Source organism: Stomoxys calcitrans, chromosome 5, assembly GCF_963082655.1.
Source record: "Stomoxys calcitrans chromosome 5, idStoCalc2.1, whole genome shotgun sequence".
NCBI lineage: Eukaryota > Metazoa > Arthropoda > Insecta > Diptera > Muscidae > Stomoxys > Stomoxys calcitrans.
Genome location: NC_081556.1, coordinates 18,248,678 through 18,272,819, shown reverse-complemented (window position 1 = coordinate 18,272,819; position 24,142 = coordinate 18,248,678). Strand labels below are relative to the sequence as shown.

Below are 24,142 nucleotides of genomic sequence, written 5' to 3'. Positions count from 1 at the left end.
TATATTGATTAACAGCTGAGAACCCACCTTGTATATATGTGTTCGTTCGTTTTTCAATTAGGTTGCACTTGAAGTCGATCTGGTAAAACTGTAAACATGACATTAAATATGTGGCAACATTTTACGCAGGTATTTTTCAAAAGTCAGGGCGGTTTTCAAGCCTTTCGTCGGGATTCTTTGTTTTCGATTTATTTTCTTAATTTATTTAAACAAGATATGATATGAAGATATAAAACAATAATATCTTCTTTGATATTTGAGATGATCTGCTACTTTCGTTTAATCAAGTCTATGTAACTCTACAAACTATATTAAAATTACCAAAAAGGACAAAAGAATTTATGTATATACTTTGTGTGGTGTATGTATGAGAGATGGATACCATAGATCAAATAAATTTTTCGGAGCTGCGAGATGCAGAAATTGTGGCACGCATGCGTCAGTGTAATTACGAAAAATTTAAAACATTGGTGCGCATGCATTTGTCATTTGAGTTGGACTTGAATACAGATGAGTAAGTAGAACATCGAGCTGGGACATCAGGTAGTCCCATTTCGTATAATTTAAGAAACATAAGGTAGTCCCATTTTATTTCGATGTTCTTTCTATCCATATAGATTTGATTTGCCCTGCCATGAAATTGTTTACGAAGATAAAGGCAAAGTTCGTAAATGGAATCGCTTGAGTAGAAAGCACAAACATGGCGCTGTTGTTGCTGCCTTGACTTCAGGTTCAACAGGTTGTGCTGCCGCAGTTGGCATAAAGGGATCCGGTTCAAGCGGTCATATAAATAGTGGTGGCAGTAGTCCAACGGAAAACCTAAATCCACAGATTGATTCAGGGTTTCTATTTCATCTGCAAGAATTAAAAGAATTTCTAATGCTGGAGAAAAGTGAGTGTATTAGGGCCATGTTATTGGACAATTACTTAAAATAACTTGGATAGAAATAAGTATTTTTTTAATTGTAACATTTACTTTGTATTTCTTTCAGATCTCCAACAAGAGGGAATTTTTCGCAAAGCAGGCTCAGCCTCTAGACAAAATGAGCTACGAATGCAAATACAGAATGACAAACCGCTTGATTTAGAAGCCAGTGGCTATTCTGCCCACGATTGTGCTACCGTGTTTAAAGGTTATTTGGCAGATTTAGGCGAACCTTTGCTTACGGACGCCCACTATCCTGCGCATTTGCAAATAGCCCCCCTATGTTTGGGACTGAATCTGCAAATGGATGAAGATGGCAGCATAAATGGAAATAAATCGATTTCCTCCATATCAGGAGAACGTCTAAAAAAGGAATTGCATGTCCTAAATTCTATACAATTACTACTGCTGCTTTTGCCCAATGAAAATCGACAATTGCTGCAACACATAACCGACATTTTACATGCGGTGGCCTTAAAACAAGCATCAAATAAAATGGGTCCCGATAACTTAGCCACCCTTTTTGCTCCACATTTGATTTGTCCTCGGAATCTGCCACCGGAGGCATTACACTATTTGGCAAGAAAAATGTCCAGTATTATATCGTATATGGTTATAAGGGCACATGAAATCTTTAATGTACCTGCCAAATTGGCCACAGATATACGTGCCTATTTTCTGGAGAGAAAACGTAAGAAAACCATGTCACCTGAAATGACACTGGATGAATCCATATCGGATATATCAACAGTGAATACGGTGTATACGTTTGTTGATCGTGAAAAAACCGCTGCAGCACATAATACCAACACAACCGACACAGAACTAGCGCAATTGTATGCTCACATACAATCGATGCCGGAATCATCGAAAAAACGTCGACTAATTAAACAGTTTAATAAGCAAAATGGCCAAGGTAAGTAACATCATACGTATGTATGTGTCTTTTCTGTCATTTACTATGAGCCGCCAACATGAAATCATAAGCCAGTTCTAAATACTCAACCCTTAAGCCAAGGAACACTATTTAAAGGGAAATATTCAATTAAAAATTAAACTCAATAAAGCTTAAAAGGAAATTATCGGCCGTTATTAATGCGTCGTTCATCACTTGTTTGATTTTAAAGAATATATAAGAAAGAAGCGTAAACATTACTCTTAAGAAACAGATAAAGTGATCGTTCTATTATTCAGTCTTAGTTTTGAAAGTCTCTTGACATTTTAGCTGAGGCATCTACATTCATTCTAACTTAGATTATATTGTGAGAGTCCGTCCAATTTAGATCCATCCGTGTATACAAAAGGTGATGGGAAAGGTGGGTACCCAATCCTAATCCAAAGTTTAGATGGGAGCTACCGGGCGCCTCCCAGGTTGCGGATAGTGGAATGCTCCATACGGAGTAGCTGCAACTGTAGTCGCCAACAATCAGCGGTATCGAGTGGAGAGTCGCAGTAAGTGAGTGTGTTCCAATGATGCTCAATATGACAAGGTGAATTATTGGCACCCTAAATAACCAATGTCCATCATATTCCATAACCAATGACCATTGATGGAATCGACCGGTACAAGCTTGTTAATCTATAAGAGAATGACAAGGATCCAGTGCACCGTCTCCGGCCTAGGTCCCCAACTCCTTCCTTTCGAGCTGCGTCATAAGTAGAGCACATTCAATCCCTTTCTGACGCATCTGCTCGATGTTTCTTTTCCAGTTGGCTTTGGTTAAGAAGAGCAGCCAGTAGAATCGTTGCATTGTAAAATGTAATTTTGCTTTAGCGAGAGATAGGTTTTTTCTAAACTGCCCACTTTACCCTACGTTTTGTTACAAAACTGGTGTCGGATTCATAGACTGTTCCGCCGGATTCTTAAGGATTCAACTTTGTATAGGTTACAATTACTACTAGACCAACTTTTTCTAACCCTTTTTCGATCATTTCGAAGGCTGCAGTTGTTATAGGCTATTCTCACCTGCCTATCATCTCCTGATCTAACTTCAGCTGCTTCAATTGAAGCGGTTTATTGTGTTTCCGTAGTTATATTAGTTGGTCCCTCCGGGTATGTAAATAGGAGATTGGTGTCATTGCTTCCTGTGTGGCATGCAGGGCAGATATCTAAAATGATATATGATGTTAATTGAGCCAGATTAGTTCTGGCTTTTCTAGATAGGTCTTTCTCGTCATTTGCGGCTGATATGATAAATTCCCACAGGCTACAAGGTGATTATTCTGTAGGTCCGTTCGGTATGTGGAGGTTGCAAGTGTATCGAAACTGTATTGTGGGGTATCTAAACATCCTGACGCTCCTCTTGACATATATCTAATGGGATTCTGGGGAAGAACTTAAATCTGAGTAGGAAAAGGCCCTCAAAAGTCTGCGCCGAACGACGGGAGAAGATAGGTCTGTATGATTCTTTGGACCGTATGTTTTTTTTGGTTTGCAAATAGGGACCGCCTATTTTCTATTACTTAAGTATTATTAGAAAAAGGAAAGAGAATTCAGGTATTTGGTTCCTAATTCGGCTAGATGTTTGAGCATTAGCATTGATATTCCGTCAGAACCCAGAGCCTTCGATGTCTTGGCCCTCCTTATGACTTGGGCTACACCTATGTTTCTCGGCGAGTTGTTGCGAGATTTAATCGTTCTTCAAAATTTACTGGCACCTGAGCCTGTTTTGCAGTTGTCGATAAGCTCCACCATTTCTCCTGCTTATGCTCGCCGACCAACTTGCTAATCGTCTGATTAAGTTCTCTTCGTGCGCCGAAGCTCATAATGTTAATTTGCTTATTTTACTTTTTCAGTCTGGGAATATTGGTATTTGGCCAGCCGGGATGCAACGGGAGGCTGCTGCCGCGATAGTTGAGCGGAGAAATTTTTCTTCGCTAAGAAAAAATAGAAAAGCGCAATTGTCATCGTATTATGTTTTTGGTATGATCACCGAAGCCTAACCTAAATCACAGCGGAACTTTGGTGGAAACTTCAGCCAAAATTCCGATATTGTTTAGACTACCGCATTCTTATCCCTTTTAGTGCATTTTTCCTTTCCTCTATTGGATGATTACCATAATTTTTTTTGGGTTTGTTCTTTAATTCTTCTAGGACCATTTTTAAACCATTTTCAGACATTCCACAATTAAATTTCTCTTAATTTAAGGTACTCCCTTGCAGCTACAAGCCATGAATCGTTTGAAAACCACCGAAAATGCACGAAGTTCCAAGTCACTGAGTGATTCAATTAAGAAACACATTTTCCATAAGGGTATAATGTCTCGTACACCAAAAAGACAACCAGTGCCTCCCACAGTACTTGAGGTAAGAGCATAAACTTTCACTTAAATATAAAATTACATGTGTCTACGCTTTTGTTTCACTAAAATGATCCCCCTTCTTCTATTTATCCCAAATGTGCTTTTTTCCTTGCCTGTCCTCCAGACTCCGAATAATTCCAGCATGAAACAACACAAACAAAGAGTACTTTTTCAAAGTCCCAATCCACAAGCAATTGCCTCAAATTCCACCATTATATCATTATCGTCATCTTCAACAACAACATCATCGTCTTCTTGGTCAATAACTAATTCCACAAAATCTGCTAACCTCACTCCATACATTATTAAGTCACATCCTTTGCAAAAATCCATATCCTCATCTTCATTACTAATGAGTCAACAACAAATATCACATCCGCATAACATTAATGCTAACAACGGTGAGGATCAAGAGAGCTCTTCATCTTCAAATGCATCGGCATGCACGACTAACGTTGGTCACTCAGCACTGTTGCAACAACAGGGCAGCAATAGTAGTGATGGTTATGCTTACACAACTAAATCGGTTTCGGCTCCAGTTAGTCGTCAAACATCTTCAGACTTACAACATCACCTTAACACATCCATAACATCTGGCACTTCATCTTTGTCTTCGGGCACATCTGCTAATAACCCCTTGGACCCAAATTGTTGTGTAACACCTTTGAAATTAATTTCGGAAGCAGCAAAGCATTTAATTGTGGGTGCAGACAAAAAATCGGTGGCTTGGGACGATGCTCATTTGATTGAAATTGAACGTATTTCGAATCCCTCAACACCATTGCAACAAACACCCTCTAATGATTTAAAATCTCGTTACAAGTCAGAGCCAAACTTAAGTTTGTCCCATAATATTTGTGAAACTCCAAGCTCCTCAACATCACTTGCCCACGATATGATCACTCCCATAACTAAACTAATGCCAGGAAAATATATAACACGCAAACTAATGAAGGGTGTTAGCATGGGTAACTTGAGATTTCCCTTTAGTACACCAGAATCCACAAAACGTTTAGTAAGAACAGTGTCATCATCATTGAAGCGACGCTCTAGCGAAGATTCACAAATATTCCAACAGATTGAAGGTAGTTTTGCAGGTGCTGCCAAATCCGACAATGCTCCACTGTTGCAAGATATGGATGATGAGGATTTAGAGGAGGCGACATTTGAAGATGAGCCAGTCAGGGAAGGCGAGGTAGGGCCCGTAGCAGAGTATCATCATGGCACTGGTAGTAGCTCGTCGGAATTGTCGACTTTCACGGGGGGCTCTGCTTCATATCAACAGCTTTTGCTGCAACAAAGTGGTATCTATCGTAATCTGGATTTGGTCACGAGCACACCATCACTGCTATTGGGACGTAGATCCATGTCGCCCATTACCAAGTCAACACAACGCATGCCCAAAGCTATGCAGGTAAGCCAGCACTTAGTTTTTTTTTGGGAAAATCTAATTCAATATAAATGAGTCTTGGTTTTTATTTGGTTAAATGATAGATAGATAGGTTAAATGCTTTCGATTTTTTTATTTATAGGAATCTATAATGACACCACGTTCTCGCAAACCAGTAATGGTATTAACGACCGATCAAAATCAAACCATCAATCAAACCACCGATATGTCTGATTTTCCCGAACATGAGGAGGAGGAGGAAGACAATGTGGATGTTGAGGATGCAGTTGAGGATGAATGTGTTTTAGTAGAAAATTCGATTTTGGGCATTGGGATTACAGTCACTAATAATCCCCCTCATTCGGAGGTCATCAATGAAGATGCCACCTCTTTGGGCGGCTATTCGGATATATTTAAACGTCAACAATTGCTACAGGCCAATCGTAATTATATAACACCTCAAAACCCTGCCAATGTGGATTTAAATCTGGAAGATTCTTCATCCCATGAGAATAGTTGTAAAATAAGCAAGGAGGAACAACAGCAAGGACCAGATGTTTTGAGTGCGCACTTCAAGTAAGTGAGAATTTATTATATCCACCACTATCTTATCATTCCATTTGTGACACCTTGAAATATTAATATGTGACTATATAAAGTATATATATTCTTGATCGTCTTGACATTCTAAGTCGATTTGGCATTGTCCGTCCATCTGTGAAAATCACGATAGAAATCGAACGTAAAAAATATCTGCTTTAAATTTTGCACAAAGACCTCCTATTGCTGTAGGTTATTGTTGTTCTAGACTGAGGCGCCAGCCCTTACCGATGAAGGACTCCATCGGATCAATTCGGTACGTACAACCGGCTGCCAATGGATTGCTGTAGGTAAAAAGGGATTGTAAATGTGCCATATTGGGGGCTAAGGACCAACTTCCCTGATTAGTTTCTTTCAAAATGGTCTATAACCCGATACAACTCCAATATAAACCGATCTCCCGATTAATTTTTTATAACCCTTGGAAATTTCAAATATGTCCAATTGGCAGAATTTTGTTACGTCACATGAGTACATTTTTACCAGAGTCTTTTTTTGGGGGATTCCTAAGGATCGGCCCGGCCGAACTTAGCCCCTATTTACTTGTTTGTTTTAAGATAAGTTGTGGGAATACTTCCACGCTTGTCCAACATTTCCAACTTCCCGGGGGTTATGTTCTTGTATAGGTACACAATGTAGTAGTTGTAACCACATGAACAAGTACGTTTCGCCCTATAGTACCGATCAGTGTTGCCAATGTTGAGAGTTTCTCCCCAATTTTCAAAAATGGGGACGAAATTTTTGACCTAAGGATTTGATTGGGACTCGAAGCAAAAATTGTGGAAGTTTAGGGGAGGAATTTTGGGTTCAAAATTAAGAAAATGGAGAAAGTTGGGAACCACAACTTTGAGATAGTCAGTAACTTTATCTACCTCGGCACCGCCGTAACCGAAACGAATGACACCAGTTTTGAGATAAAGCGAAGAATAATACTGGCAAACAGATGCTACTTTGGACTAAGTAAGCAGTTTAGAAACAAGGCCACCTCTCGAGAGACGAAGACTACACTTTACAAGACTTTACAATGGAGAATATAGGCGACGTATGAGCCACGAGCTGTATGACGACGATAGCATAGTTACACGCATCAAAATACAACGGCTCGGTTGGCTAGGTCATGTTGTCAGAATGGATGAAGAAGCTCCAGCAAAGAAGTCTTTTGAAGGCAAACACGGTGGTACACGTAAACCGGGAAGACCAAAAGCCCGATGGAAAGATTAAGTTGTGGGAGACACATCGAAACGTGGTGTCAGAGATTTTAGAATGAGCGCAGAAGATCGAGGCGCTTGGAACGCTATTCTACGTTCGGCTAGTGGAACAAATATTCTGTCATAGCCAATTAAAGTAAAGTAAAAGTATTTTTTGGGTTCAAAATTACACCAAGTTATACTTGCTGTATTTAATAGACTATGTAGTGCAGATCACGACTAATCTGTTATTATTATCGGTTATCACAAGATATCGAGAGCTATCCACATCTTACTTGTACTGGATAGCAATTAAATAAAACAGCAATTGTACCAATGAGAAGTTTTGTCCCCGTTTTTTGAACAATACAGGGAAAAGCTCGTTTTATCGGCCGTTTTTGCACTATATCGATAAATTTCTATCCAATACAACTTGGCACTGGGCATCTCTCCTCTACACCTGACTTCCATTGAATGTACAATGCTGAAAAAACGGAACCTACATCGCTATCCATCTTTTACAAATTCAAAAATATTATATCCATGCGTTCACGTAATTGCATTTAACGCCATTAAAACATAATATGACTCAGATTCATGTCCGAAAAATTAATTTTAATAAAAAAAAATTTCAGTTTTTTTGCCTGTTAAAGCCTGTAATGACGTCGACTTTTCACACGAACAACTTTCAAAAGGCGCTATAAAAAAATGGGGACTGAGTTCTATGAGCAAAATAGAAGCGACATATCGCTGCATCAGGATAAATTTCGCACAATTTTAATTGCAAATGTAATTAAATGCTAACGAAATGGGCCGAATCACCTTTGCTTCAATACTGTAGTCTTTGATGAGTCAAGACTCTTGTTGAGAAGAGTCCGTCGGATTTCGCAATAATTCAATAGGCATTTTCGCTGTAAATGAACTCAGTATTAGGCTTTAGGGCGAAGATTATTAAATTTTACAACTTTTGTTTGTTTCTCTTTCTCTTCTCTCTCTTTGCAAATGAAAAAGGAAAGCCAGAGATCGCAACATACACCAACCATTATGTGACGCGTCTTTGGTTAAAAGACTTTTCAACATATTAGGTGTGACGACTTTAAGGGCCGTACGTTTGTATGTTGTTGTAGACAAAACAAGTAAAAACCTGCTAAATTCGGCCGAATCTTATGTGTCGAGTTCTTTGCGTAGTATCTCATTTTAGGCAAACAAAGAATAATGAATAAGGACTGTTATGCTATTGGAGCTATATCAAGTTATAGTCCGATTCGAACCATAAATGAATTGAATGCTGAACATTGTAGAAGTCATTGTGTAATATTTTAGTCCATTCGGATAAAAATTGCGCCTTGTAGTGGCTCAAGAAGGAAAATCAGGAGATCGGTTTATATGGGAGCTGTATCAAGCTATAAATCGATTCCGACCATATTGCACACGTATGTTGGGGGCCTTGAGAGAAGCCGTTGTACAAAATTTGTACTAAATCGGATGAGAATTGCTCTCTCTGGAGGCTCAAGAAATCAAGGATCCAGATCGGTTTATATCAGGTTATGTACCGATATGCGCCATACTCATCACAGTTTTTGGAAATCATACCAAAACACCTCATGCAAAATTTTAGATAAATCGGATAAGAATTGCGCCCTCTCGCGGGTCATGAACTCAAGATCCAAGATCGGTTTATATGACACCTATACCAGGTTATGGAGCTATTTGAACCATACGCAGAGGTTGGAAGTGATATCAAAAGAACACGGGCAAAATTACAGCCAAATCGGAATAGAATTGCGGGGTATGAACCGATTTGAACCATGCATAGCACAGTTGTTGGAAATGATATCAAAAGATTATGTGCAAAATTTCAGTCAAATCGGATGAGAATTGCGCCCTCTAGAGGCTCGAAAAATCAAGACCAAAGATCGGTTATATGGCAGCTATATCAAAACATGGACTGATTTGGCCCATTTACAATCCCAACCGACCTACACAAATAAGAAGTATTTGTGCAAAATTTCAAGCGGCAGCTTTTTTCCTTCAAAGGTTAGCGTGCTTTCGACAGACAGACGGAGGGACGTGGCTAGTTCGCCTTAAAATGTCACGACGATCAAGAATATATATACTTTATGGGGTCTAAGACGCATATTTCGAGGTGTTACAAACAGAATAACGAAATTAGTACACCCCTATCCTATGGTGGATGGTATAAAAATCTACCATTACGCGAACAACACATGCGGGTGTGGTTAATGTGGTATTTGTATCATAGAGGCGTTTTCGCAATAAATACGATACAAATGCAACATACAAACGTACGGCCCTTGAAGCCGTCACACCTAATATGGTTGAACAGTCTTCTAACCAAAGACAAAACGCGTCCTATAGTGGTTGGTGTGTGTTGCGATCTCTGGCTTTCCTTTTCCATTTACAAACGAAAGTCTACGATCAACGAGCTCGTCTTGAAAGAGAAAGAAGCAAAAACAAAATTTATTTTATAAACAGCTATTTAAAATTTGGGTTTTTTTGGGGAATGTACTTGTAATTGGGGATTTTTGGGTACAAAAGATTCGAAGTTAGGGAAAACAAAAGATTCGAAGTTAGGGAAAAAGGGACGGAAAAATACTGGCACCGATCGCTGTGGAAACATGGCGGCCATTGGCTATTGAAAGGCGCCAATAACTCTCTTTGTCATTTCGAGTATCACAGGCATTCAGTATTTGAGAAGGCCTCCCACTGAGACTCTCCACTTAATATCGCTGATTGTCTGCGACTGCAGACAGAAGTAATGATAAAAATTCCAACATGGATGGTTGTCATAGTTATCCCAGTCCGTACACTTATTATATTTGTTATGTTTGCTCTACTTTAATTGCTATTGTTTTTTCAGGAAATATTTACTCAAACGTAGTGTACTTGCTACTCCACCAGAAGATGCTTCATTTACCAGTCATTCAGATGATTTTGAAAGCTCTCGCGAAATCGATGATATGGATGAGAACAGACTTAGTTCTAGTTTATTATACTGTCTCGATGGCAATAGACCCGAAAGTGATGATAATGAGGACAATGATGAAACGACCACCGAAACCAATGATAATGAAAATACCAATTCCAGTAATGGTAACGAAGAAGACCTGGAAGAGGGTGCAATGGAAGATATTGTACAACAAAATATACATCAAAAACTGAAAAGTAATGTGACAACTACTGCCAGTTGCAGTACACATTTATGCTCAGCCACAAATCGTTTAGCCAACAATCCCTTTGTTATACTTAACAATGCACGAAAGCGTGCAGCTTCCAATGATATTGAAAAAATGTCTTCAATACTGTTCAACAGTCAACAACCGTCACATGGTTTGTATCAAGATGTGCAAACTAATGATAAAGCGGCAAAAGTTATGTCCAACAACATGAAGTCGTCTAGCAAGGGCCTACATAAATTTGCCAACAAAGAGAATTGTGAGCACAATGAGAATTATGTGGCCAATAAAAAATTATTAATCAGCGAATATCCTGGCGAGACCTCATTTTAGGATACTTAGTTTTAGGAAGTTTGGCATGCACACATTATATATATAAAAAATCGATTATTAACCGTTGTACGGTTAGAAACTTTTTTTAACGTTTTATATAGGTCTTCCCCGAAAAGACACTTTTTAGCGAGTTATGTTCTAGTTTTAGTTTTTTCTTGCTATTATGCATTTTTCTAATTGAATCTTTAATCCACATAAAGTAATTTATATTCTCTGACAACAAAAATTATAATTTTCAACAAAAAAATTAAAATCATAATTGCTTGTGCTTTGTTTTTTATTGTATAACATTATTTTTTTCCACAACATTCAATTAAAAACAGATTTTAAACGATCCGATTATAAAATTTTGCATATATTTCTTTGAACAATTGCGATTTCGACATATCCGAGTATTATTCTAAGAAAATAATTTACACATAATCGACATACATACATAAATACCTAAATGCATACATTATATTTATGTCATACCATTATATTATATATAATAAGATATTAAGAAATACCAAAAATAAGAATTCAATTTCGAAAAGAAAATTGTATAAAGTTATTCAAAATTAAATTTATCATGTGTTTTTTCGTTAAAATTTTTCATAGTTAATTTTTTCTTATCTAAACTAGGTGGAAAAAATATCGCCGCTTCAACAAACTTGCAAAACGAATGCAGTTAAGGTAGATCAAGGCCATGTTATCCGGTTCTAGGTGACATATTACACTTATCAATCAAAGGCTGACACTTGTGTTACTTGTTTGGCCATATTTAACGCAAACACAAAAAGGTAAAAAGTAGATTTGAAATTATGACGTTTACTACTTTACTTACTTTAATTGTCTATGAGAGAATATTTGTTCCACTAGCCGAACGTAGAATAGCGTTCCAAGCGCTTCGATTTTCTGCGCTCATTCTAAAATCTCTGACACCAAGTTTCGAGGTGTCTCCCATCACTTGATCTTTCCATCGGGCTTTTGGTCTTCCCGTGTTAGCCTTCAAAAGACTTCTTTGCTGGAGCTCCTTCATCCATTCTGACAACATGACCTAGCCAACGCAGCTGCTGTATTTTGATGCGTGTAACTATGCTATCGTCGTCATACAGCTCGTGGTACATACGTTGCCTATATTCTCCATTAACGCGAGCTGGTCCATATATTTTACGAAGAATCTTTCTCTCAAATACTCCAAACACTGCCTCATCTGCCATGTCTCAGAACCATATAACAACACGGGTTGTAACAGAGTCTTGTATAGTGTAATCTTTGCTTGTTAAGAGGTGGCCTTGTTTCTAAACTGCTACTTAGTCCAAAGAAGCATCTGTTTGTCAGTATTTTTCTTCGCTTCATCTCAAAACTGGTGTCATTCTCAAAACTGATGTCAAGTTGTGATTCGCAACTTTCTTCATTTTCTTTATCTGCTCTGCTGTACAAGGGGTTTTGGGAGTTGAAAACAATCCATTTCGTCTTATCTCCATTTACTGCCAGAACCATTTTCACTGACTCTCTTTCGATTCTTTCAGAGGCTGCAGTTACTACTTCCGGTGACCGACCTTGGATGTCGCTGTCGTCGGCATAGGCGAGTAGCATGGTATAATCTTCTTCAGCAGGATATTAAAGTGATCACACGATAGGCAGTCGCTTTGTTTGAAACCTAGTTTGGCATTGAACCGTTCGCAAAGGTTTTTTTCCTATTTTAACTGATGAGCGTGTATCAGCACGTGTCATTCTGCAGAGTCTTATTAATTTTGCAGGGATACCAAACTCAGGCATGGCTTGAAATACCTTGGAACGTAAAGGGGTATCGAAAGCGGAGATTAGCATGTATGTTGACTACAAACAAAGAGATGGTAGGTTTTGATTTGTCCTTCTCGGATATTTTTCAGGATTTGGCGCAGTGTAACTATATGTGGTCTAGGTCAAAACAATAAGTTTTAAAATTTGAAAAAAATGGATATTAAAACAATTAAGAGCGTGCTATGTTCTGTCGGGCCGAATCTTATATACCCTCCACCATGGATCGCATTTTTCGAGTACTTTGCGCGGTATATCTTTTTAGGCAAACAAAGAAAAATGAATAAGAACTGTTATGCTATTGGAGCTATATCAATTTATAGTCCGATGCGATATTTCAATCCATTCGTAAAAGAATTGGACCTTGTAGGGGCTCAAGAACCAAAATCCGGATAGATCGATTAAGACCATATTGGACACGTTTGTTTAATGTCATGGGAGAAGCAGTTGTACAAAGGTTCTGCCAAATCGGATAAGAATTGCGCCCTTTAGAGGCTCAAGAAGTCAAGACCCAAGATCGGTTTGTATGGCAGCTGTATCAGGTTATGAACCGATTGAAGTCATACTTAGCACAGTTGTTGGAAGTGATACCAAAACATTACTTGCAAAATTTCATTTAAATCGAGCGAGAATAGCGCTCTCTAGAGGCTCAAGAAGTCAAGACCCAAGATCGGTTTATATGGCAGCTATATCAAAACATGGACCGATTTGGCCCATTTACAATCCCAAACGACATACACTAATAGGTAGTATTTGTGCAAAATTTCAAGCGCCTAGTTTTACTTTTTCGAAAGTTAGCGTGCTTTCGACAGACGACAGACGAACAAACGGACGAACATGGTTAGATCGACTTAAAATGTTTTAGATGCATATTTCGAGGTGTTACAAACAAAATGACAAAATTACTATACCCCAATCCTATGGTGGAGGGTATAAAAATTTAAATAAAGTTTTTTTTTTATTTCGATTTTAATAGAATTTTTTTTATTGAAATTTGAAATTGCAATTTTTGTATGGTTCCGGCTGTAGGTCAATTGAAACAAATTTCTCTTAATTTTTTATCTTTTTTTATTCCAACATCACATTGGTGATGTTTGTGGACCAAAGACAATTGAACCTGGAAATAAGCCAGCCATTGATATATGAAGAGATATTGATGAAACAGCTTGTGGTAGCCAAACTTAAAATCCAATACGCATTTCCATTTGGAATTAAGTTTGATGCCGAAAATTTCTCAAGCAATGATCTGTGGACCCAACAGACGGGAGGTTAGAGAGCAACACTACGGTACTGAAGGTAGCACTCGCCACGGCAGAAATTTTCTGGTAATATTTATTCTCTCGACTTACTCCTTTTGAGTGAAATAACATAAATATGATTCATTAACCAGCCATAGTAGAAAACCATAACAAAAAGAAATATAATTTTCGTTGAAAGTAAAATATGAATCATATCTTCTCTCACTAAATAGTGATATCCAATTCAAGTTTTTAAATCATTGTTAATAGACCTTCCTTTAATGCAAATTTTGCCCATGAACATTCCACTAAGGAACACGGGCAAACTTCTCACGTATCAATGAGTGCTGTCCGATTCAAGTTTTAAACTCAATGGCCGAGTTCGTACGGCGCGCTGCAGTACGACACCTCTTTGGAGAGAAGTTTTTACATGGCATAGTACCTCACAAATGTTGCCAGCATTAGGAGGGGAAAACCACCGCTGAACATTTTCTTCAATACCCGAGTCAGAACGGTGTTATTCCATACATAAAGCATTAGCTTCTAATAAAAATCTAATTTGTCGTTTAAAATTTTATCTAAGATTAAGGAGCAGGCTCAAAGTTTGTTTCTATTACCCTAAAGGGGATTTGAGTTCAAAGTCTATAAAAATCCTAACCATAAACTTAAGACCCCTTGGGGTTTTTCAAGAAGTCTTTTTCAATAGAATGATAAGAAAATGAGGATTGTTTTTAAAGAAAGATTTATTTCCCACGACCAGGGTACAAAACTTAAATTCAATTTGAAGATAGCATTTCTATGTATACAATCAATTGGGAAATTTCTTTGTATATTTTGGCTTTTATCGATTCGCTCTGATGTTATCACTGATTTTTTCAAGTTGATAATTTTTTGATATAGCATGACATGATTTGGGTTAACCATTGAAATTTTATATCAGGTGGTAACAAGGTTTTTTGGAAGATTCAATTGAAATATATATGCTAGAGCAACGCCTAATGTCCTTTCCAAAAACCTAAAACTCCATAAGGTTACTTAAAACTTTCATACTGAAGCGTCCCTTAAGCCCACTATCCTCTTAGTCGAATAGGAATTATTGCTTACCATAAAACGTAAATCAATGTTCGCCGTTGGCTATTAAATTCTTATAATGAAAGTGAAATTTTTGTAATCAGAGAAAAGTTTATACTACTACGTATTATATTCCCTTATTATCTTTATTATGCGAATAATAGGGTGGCTTTTTAATGAGGAATTTTAAAAAAATGACTAAAGCTAAATGATTATGAGGGCGGCAACAATCACCAGATTTTTGCCAAAATTTTAAACAATATTGGTGCGTAAAGTTTACTAATCTTATCTTCCTGATAAGACAATTAAGTTTTAACTATATGAAATTCACCAAGTGGTGGGCTAATGTTGAATGTCAATGACAAAAGTTTGCCCAAACCTTCTTATTTCATATCAAAAGTAAGTTGGGTGGAAATTATGCACTGATTACTACAATTATACTGATAATTGTAGATATGTATGGAAAATATTTTCTTTGGAATGATTGGAGAAATCTATTGCTGTGGTTCTTTTAGCTAAAAACTTTTTTGAATTTTATTTTGATAAAATATAAAAAAATTAAAAATTAAAAAAAAATCAATTTTCTTTTTTCTGCAAATGCAAATTTGACCATGAACATTCCACTAAGGAACAAGGGCAAACTTCTCACATATCACTGAATGTTATCCGATTCAAGTTTGAGCTCAATGATAAGGAGCCTCCTTTTTATAGCTGAGTCCGAACGACGTGGCACAGTGCGACACCTCTTTGGAGAGAAGTTTTTACATGACATAATTTTTCTGATGATGTCGCCCGGGCTTTCTGCGTTATAGGAGGACATGCCAACCTCGGCAACAACATACATTTCGCTGCAAAATTTCTTAAAAAATATATTTTGACCAAATTTTAAATAAAAATAAAGTTTTGATAAAAAAATGTTCTACAGAAATAAAATTTTGACAAAATTTTCTAAAAAATATATATTTTGACGAAATTTATTAAAAAAAAATTTTTTGACAAATATTTTTTAATATTAAAATTTAGAGTCGATTGTTCATAAAAATAAAATTTCGACAAAAATTTCAAAAAACAAAATTTGTTATTAAAATTTTTCAAAATTTTCCAAGAAATTCTTTTTTCAATATGGGTCTCAAATGATAGATATTTGGGAGTGGATCAGGAATTCGATATCCACTTTCAGGAACAAATGTCTGATGGGTTGCACCCTCCGCTGTCCCCAACACCCCCAAAATAGGACTTATTTACCGACCCGACTGACTGTGAATGACTGTGAGCGTTACAAATGTTGGAACTCTGAGCTCCGATTTATGTGATGTTCATTGTCATCACGAGAAGTTCAGCTGAGTGCTACCGAGTGCGTTCATAGATTGCGGATAGTGGAATGCTTCGTATTTGGAGTAACTGCAAATGCAGTCGCGGACAATCAGCAATATCGAGTGGTGAGTCTCAGTGAAAGGCCGGATGGCATCGGCACCTTTAAATAACCAATAACCAATGGTCCTGGGGAACGGATTTGTCCTACGGAATGGATTTGTCCTACGGAACGAATTGAGCTTGTACTCCTATAGAGCTTGACGAGGATCATTACCTCCACATATCAATTTGGCTACAAAAACAACATCTTATTTACTGACAATATGGTGATCAAAAGAAAGGTGTTTGTGAGTAAAGCATGAATCTGATATCTATTTTTAGGGCCAGTATATCTGGGTTGCTACCCCAAACCCAAAACAATCCCCAAACCAGACATATTAACCGACAAAGCGCTATATGCGATCAAATGAAAGGCATTTTAGAGTAGAGCATTCCACCATCCCACCTCCAAAAGATCCGAAACAAGAATTAATTTTAGACCATGGCTATATAGGCCTCAAGTTATAGAAGAGAGTGAAAGAAGTCGCAGTGGAGCGGTCCCGGTCCAGCTACTAGTTTTCTTTGGAAATCAATTTTCGAAGAAAATTTTTATGAATTTCGAAAAATTTTCTATGAAATTCAAATTTTAACGAAATGAAGATCAAATTTAGACAATTTTTTTGACGAAATTTTTTATGAAATTTTAATTCTGACAAATTCTGGAGACCATTGTAGCGCAGAGGTTTGCATGTGCGCCTATGACGCCGAGCGCCGGGGGTTCAAAACGTGGCAATAATATCAGAAAAAAAAATTGGTGGTTATCACCGCTGACGACATTTCTGAGGAACTTTTTTTTTTACTTTAATTGGCTATGACAGAACATTTGTTCCACTAGCCGAACGTGGAATAGTTCCAAGCGCCTCGATCTTCTGCGCTCATTCTAAAATCTCTCTCACAAGTTTCGAGGTGTCTCCCACCACTTGATCTTTCCATCGGTCTTTTAGTTGTTGTTGTACAGTGTGTTGTACACTGAGGCGGCAGCCCTTGCCGATGGAGGACTCCATCGGGTCAATCCGGTACGTACAACCGGCTGCCATGGGACGGTCTTTTAGTCGTCCCGATTTGCGTGTACCACCGTATTTGCCTCCACAAGACTTCTTTGCTGTAGCTTCTTCATCCATTCTGGCAACATGACCTGGCCAACGCAAACCGTTGTAATTTGATGCGTTTAACTATGCTATCGTCGTCATAGAGCTCGTGGTTCATATGACGCCTATATTCTCCATTAGGACAGAGTAGTCCATTTATTTTACGAAGGATTTTTCTCTCCAACAAAGTACCGTCTCATGCTTCGGAGCCATACAACAGCATGGGTGGTATCATATCTTGTATAGTGTAATTTTCGTCTGTCGGGAGTTGGCTTTGCTCCACATCTGCTTGCTTAATTCAAAGTAGCATCTGTTAGCCAATATTATCCTTCGTTTCAAACATGGTGTTTTGTTTCGATTATGGCGAAATACATTCGAGGATTCTATTTCGATGCTTTCAAAGTCTGCAATTGCTTCTTCCCGTGAGTAGTGTGTCATGCCTATTCACATCTGCTTCTGGTATAATCTTTAACATCAGAATATTAAAGAGAACACACGATAGGCTGTCTCTTTGTCTGAAACCTCGTTGGGTATTGAACCGTTCGCAGAGGTTTTTTCCTATTTTAACTGAGGAGCGTGTATCAGAAAGCGTCATCCTGCAAAGTCGTATAAGTTTTGCACGGGGTACCAAACTCAGACATTACTTGAAATACCTTTGAACCTATAGGGCTATCGAAGGCGGCTTTGTAGTCAACGAAAAGGCGGTAAGTGTTGATTTGTCCATCTCGGGTCTTTTCCAGGATTTGGCGCAGTGTGAATATCCGGTCTATGGTGGATTAATCAGGCTTAAAGCTACACTGATAGGGCCCAATTATTTCGTTGACTTTAGATTTTAATCTTTCACACAGCACGCTCGATAGCATCTTGTATGCGATGGGGAGGAGACTTGTACCTCTGCTGTTGCTGTTGTTGTAGCCACCATTTCATGTGGAGTTGGCGATAGGTGAGCAAGCTCGTTCCACCATCCGCAGGAACAGGTTGGCCATTGGTTATTTAAAGACGCCAATAACTCGCCTTGTCATATCGAACATCATAGGCACTTAGTATTTGTGCAAGAGACGTTACCGCCCTTCCTCTCACTGAGCATTCCACTATCCGCTACCTGTGGACGCGCCCTGTAACCAGCAGCTAAGCTTCTCGTGACAGCAATGAACACCACACAAATTGGAGCTCAATGTTCCAGCCTGCGTGGTGCTCACAGCTATGCCGTAACTCTGTAGTTCGCACATACCGTCTTGTCCCCTTTCTTGTATACTTGGTATAGTATACTGATGTTCCAATTATCGGGTATGCGTTCTTCTAGCCAGATTGCGCAGACACGCTGATGCATACGCCTAATTAGCGTTTCGCATCCGGTCTTAAACAGTTCAGCCGGCAACCCATCGGCTTCTGTTGCCTTATTGTTTTTCAGCATTGGTCAGGCTACGGAGATCGCGATTTCGATGCTGACCAAAGCTTCATCATCAGTCCGAGTTGCCTTAGAATAGAAAAGCATAATAACAAAAACTCTTCAAAGAGTATCAGCAATGTGGTGTGTTAAATGTATTGGGGTGGACAGCAATGCCAGAGGCCTCATCAGACTGCTATGCCACCAATAGATTACATGCTTCCACCTTTGTGAGCAGTGGAATGCCCTTCGAATGAAACGATGGGTCTTGTTAGTCAAACCTTTCTTATAGCAACATCTCTTCTTCATTATAACAAAAACTTGTTACCCAGACTATCTTTGATTGTCATAGCATAACTTATATGAGCATATTGCAGCTGCATATTTGTCGACGTGCTGTTCGTGCATTCATTTCTTTTTGCGCTTCTTTTTTAGGTCAGAAAATTTATTTCGTTTTATTTTTGGATTACCTACAGCTTCTACCAATATGTTTCTATTTGTTGCCTCTATTCCAAAAAGTAAAGCAAAACAACAAAAACCCTTTAAAGAGTGTTCTCCGAAATGTTTCTATGCAAATCAAATTTCCATAAAACTCTCTATAAAAGTTTGACGAAATTTTCTATGAAAGACAATCTTATCAGTTTGAAAAATTGCAGTAGTATATAGACTTTAACTTGCTTAAAATCGTATTTTTTGCTTAAAAACTTTTGTAACATTCCTCGTGGTATGTAATACGACGACATACACTGTTATAATGATAAATTTTTTTCTTATTTATTATTTCTCCCCCATCACTCTTTAGGTTAGGTCAATCATAATGAATTTCGTAATGGGGGCATTGGATATGGATGCGACCTTCAATGACGATGCCTCACAAATTAGCTAAAACAAAAATCAATCATTTTTGTTGTCCTCTCTCTCTCTCGATTTGCAATCAAAAATCACACCATCATCACAAAAACAAATTGATTAACTTATATTCACTTAAGGCTTCCATTTGCCGCCACACCTCTGCTAGTCCCTCCCCCCCCCAATATGTCAAGAGCCAAGTAAGCTCCCTTTGGATGATAGATGGAGGTTTTTTTTGGTCTAATTTAAACTAGTAATTGAAAGAAATCATTGCCATCACCACACCATACTACATCAACTTTTTGATATACATATGGATGGCACCCCACCAATTGTTTCGAATTAACATACATACGTTCATGTTAGCTATACATATACATATATGGGGACATCCTCCATACACTTACCATCATATAGGGTACTATTTTATTAATTTATTGTCTCACTAAATTAAAGCTACATAAATTGATAAAAACTCGGTTGTATGCGAAAAAGAACTAGCATCTTTATGAATTGCCAGAAGCATCAAAAGAAAATTTTAGAAAAATTTCAAATAATTAAAGGAAGTAGCGGCGGCCACCAGGCAACTTGGAGAAGCAAAAAGCAATTCTTGGTGGTGCTTGCTTGAGTGTATCCTTGAGTGCTTCTAGTCAGGATGGATGTCAATTTACATAAATTTCCCATTTAGTGTTTTTTTTTCAGTGTACTTAAGTTACTATGGAATACAGGCTGCTTGCGTCTTGCGTTGTGCATAGCGTTGCTGTTGTTGTGCTATCGTGTTATGTTATGCTCTTGAGCTTGGATATAGAGCCATTTTGGTGGCCCTTTTTACATTTCTTTGAGTACTTGGCGGAAACGATCCAATACCAGATTGGCATGCCTCTCGGTGAATATTAAGGCGGGTCGGAAACGTATTGCCAGATCACCACAACCTCCGGTTTGCAGACCAGCCATTTTCAATTTGGCGATCATGTCATCACGGGTTTTAGTATTTCTACAATTGATGGCCAAGAATGTTCCACGTCCTCTGGTCGAATTTATAATGGTGGAGAATTCCTTTTCCAAATCCAACAAACCGTTCTTAAGGACCTTGCCCGATCGATTGACCTGATCCAGCAGGTTGTCTTGCTTGATTACCTTAAGGACTTCCTCGAGCATGAGAATTTTACCTGGGTCTCCCATCCAGGTGTTGAAGATGCGGTAGGACTCCTTGGGCCCAAACTCGCTGCTGTGGAAGTAACCTCCCAGTTGCATTTTCTTGCTGAAGGTCACCACCTCAGGGGGTGATGGCAAATTGAAATGCTCATGGCACCACATTTTGCCGGTACCACCACCTCCTGTCTGCACCTCATCGATAAGCAAAGCCATACCATTGGCCTTGCAGATGCGTTGCAATTGTTGGAAAAATTCGGGAGAGGCTTCATTGTCGCCGCCTTCGCTTTGTATGGGCTCGACCACTATACCGGCCACTGGTATATCCTTTTTCCTGTATTGCTCTATCAAATCTTGCACCTCAGCCAAGCAACGCTTATCCTGGTCCTGATTGTACATGCGGTTCTCCTCCAAAGGGTAACGGTATTCAGGGAAACTGGCCACAGGCCAATCGAAAGAGGGCACATCGATTTTGTGTATATACTTGGAGTGTGTGGTGGAAAGGGCACCCATGGTGCGTCCATGGAAGGCACCCTTGAACGAAAGCAGACTCAACTTAGGTGCTCCCGGAGTCATATTAACCATGCAGGAACTCTTCTCCTCATCGCTGAATGTTACATTCTCACCACGTTGTGTTTGTCTGTACCACATGAAAATATTCTTGTAGGCATTCTCATTGGAGCAGGAGCCACACATCATTGTTGTCAGGTTGTTCAAGCCTTTGGGGGCCACTTGCATTAGCACATTGTTCAATTTTTGTGGCCATTCTTTGCCCGGAAATACGCCCAATGCTGGACGATTGATTAAAGCTTTAAGGTTCGTTTCATTTTGGAAGACATTTAGCAATTTTGGATGATTGTAGCCCAGGGGAACGGATGATATTTGTGTGTATACATCCAACAGCATGTTGCCATCGACATCGCACAGATAGTTGCCCGTGGATTTTTCATAATCGGCAAATAGTTGCACTGTGCCAGCGTGCTGCACAGCAGCCAATTGTTTTTTCAACTCCAATGACTTGGGTCCTGGAATGCTAGACGTTTTCAGTATGGGCTCCTTGGGCTCAGCCAAGGACGAGTAATGTTTGACATTTCTGGAAGCTCTGGTTACATGTTTTAATCCTAAGGCAGCACGCATGATGACGTTTGGTAAAATCACTTTTCCTTGAACAAATTTGCTGGAATCCTTGTACTTTGTACGTGGTGTGTTGAGTGGGGGATGTGTGGTGTTAGTTTGGTATACTGGTATACTGTTGTTGTGTTCTGTCTCCCACTCTCCTTGTGCCGAAAAAAACCCGTTTTGTATATGACTGAACGGACTGCTTGCAAGCACTGAATGCTTCCAGACAATGTTGCCTCACAAAATACCTTTTCATCCATTCATCTGCATGCGATAGTCGTAGTTCGCTCTTCCATTCTCAGCTCTCTGCCATCAAGTTCATGGGTACTAACTGTGGAGAGCGTGCTAAGGGAAAAACAAAAACACAACATCAAACAAACAAAAAATGCTTCTGCGCACAAACAATGGAAATTGGGCGATTAGTTTGTTCCGTATAAAATTTGTTGTTGGCATAATAAGTTCACCTTACCGTTGGTAACATTCCATACATACATGCTGGGAAGTAGCGTTGTTTGGTTTGTGGTTTTTAAAACAAGAAAATAAGTCCTAATTTTTTCAAAAACAAATTTATCGAAATTTTGTTTTTGCACAAAATTTGTTAAAAAAATTTATTCAAAAAATTTTTTAAAGAAATTTTTGTTTTTACAGAATTCTTTTTCGTATTTTATTTTTATAAAAAATTTTGTTTTAATAGAAAATGTCGTGGAAATTTGGTTTTTATGGAAAATATCGTAGAAAGTTTGCTTTGTAATGGGAAATTCGGTAGATTTTACCCAAAAGAATAGAAAATATTGGTTCTATTACAAAAAAAAAAATAAAAATCGGTTTTAATTATGAAATTAAATGTATGTCCATAGTGGCATGGGGCGGCTTAATATCTGCACCCTCTTTTCAACCTAATCTAACCATTTCAAGATTCAACGCACATTTTTTATATGGCTTTAAAGGGGAAGTATATCAGTTTATATACCGATTGGCCCAAACTTGGAACAGATTTTGGGCATCACAACCCAATCACTCGTGCAGTCAAATCGAACAAAATTGATAGGACGCCATATAATATACATTTTATTGGGTCTAAGATCATATTTGAAATTTTAAAAAAATTTCCTGATTTAATAAAAAAATGATCGGAGAACTAATTATTAAATTGAAAAAGATGAAACTTTTTATTACATTTTTTATTTACAATATTTTCAGATTTAACTATAAATGACTAAAACAATTAATTTTTTTTAAATTAAAATGGCAAACTTTCAACTACGATCGTATTAAAAAAAGTGTAGATTCAATTAAAAAATTATTGAATCAATTAATTTTTAAATTGAAAATTGCCTACATTTCAATCACATTCGTAATTGGAGAAAAGTGCGGATTTAATTAAAAAAAGTATTGATTCAATTAATATTTTTATTTTTAATTACGTTTTAAATTGAAAAAAATTTCGTGAAATGTTCTATTTGCATAGAAGAAAATCCCAAAAATTTTTTCAATTAAAAATTTAATTGAAAAAAAAAATAGTTTCCAATTGGAAAATTAATTCATTCAATAATTTTTTAAATGGAATAAGAATTTTTTCAATTGTAGTTGTGATTGATTTTTTTGCCATTTTCAATAAAAAATTAATTAATTCAAATAATTTTTTAATTGAATCTGAAAATTTTTGCAATTTCAATAGTATTGCCTATTGCCGTAGTGCCATTGTGGCGCGTAGAGTAGCATGCCCGTCTAAAGCGTTGAACGCCTTTGTTTGAATTTTGGTTATACCACTATAAAGCTGTCAAACAGATGAATTTCGCTAATCACTTAACTAAACCCTGAATTGGACAGCACTCATTCGTATGAGAATTGGTTTTCTATCAATCTAGGAAAAAAAGGATCTTATTGGGACCACTGCTACAAGAAAGTCATACACCAAAGTACCTAGCAAACGCTATATATGGGGAAGGGCATATGGGATTCATCCTAGCTTTCTCATTAAATTTAACTTTTGTGCAAATTATTTAAAACATTTATTAATTTTCTTTATTCTCTTTGTTTTGGTCTTAATAAATATAACTAATTGCACATTTATAATTAAGAACAAGTTATTTAAATTTGAACTT

At 37.8% G+C, this 24,142-nt stretch overlaps 2 protein-coding genes across 3 annotated transcripts; one reads left to right on the top strand and one right to left on the bottom strand.

The window, feature by feature from the left end:
* The first annotated feature begins 135 nt into the window (after positions 1 to 135).
* Positions 136 to 11,357, top strand: LOC106084346 (uncharacterized). Of its 2 annotated transcripts, none has more exons than XM_013247964.2 (7): positions 136 to 514; positions 618 to 892; positions 993 to 1,841; positions 4,075 to 4,232; positions 4,353 to 5,642; positions 5,761 to 6,194; positions 10,287 to 11,357. In XM_013247964.2, the coding sequence occupies exons 1-7, from the start codon at positions 375 to 377 to the stop codon at positions 10,933 to 10,935; spliced, it is 3,795 nt and encodes a 1,264-aa protein (XP_013103418.2). In that variant the 5' UTR covers positions 136 to 374; the 3' UTR covers positions 10,936 to 11,357. The 2 variants fall into 2 exon arrangements, with proteins under 2 accessions (XP_013103418.2, XP_059226163.1); XM_059370180.1 differs by having other exon boundaries at positions 582 to 892.
* Positions 11,358 to 20,128: 8,771 nt separating this feature from the next.
* On the bottom strand, positions 20,129 to 22,276 carry LOC106084345 (4-aminobutyrate aminotransferase, mitochondrial). The gene has a single exon (XM_013247963.2). It carries the CDS (start codon positions 22,053 to 22,055, stop codon positions 20,595 to 20,597), a length of 1,461 nt encoding a protein of 486 aa, XP_013103417.1. The 5' UTR covers positions 22,056 to 22,276; the 3' UTR covers positions 20,129 to 20,594.
* Positions 22,277 to 24,142: the final 1,866 nt, after the last annotated feature.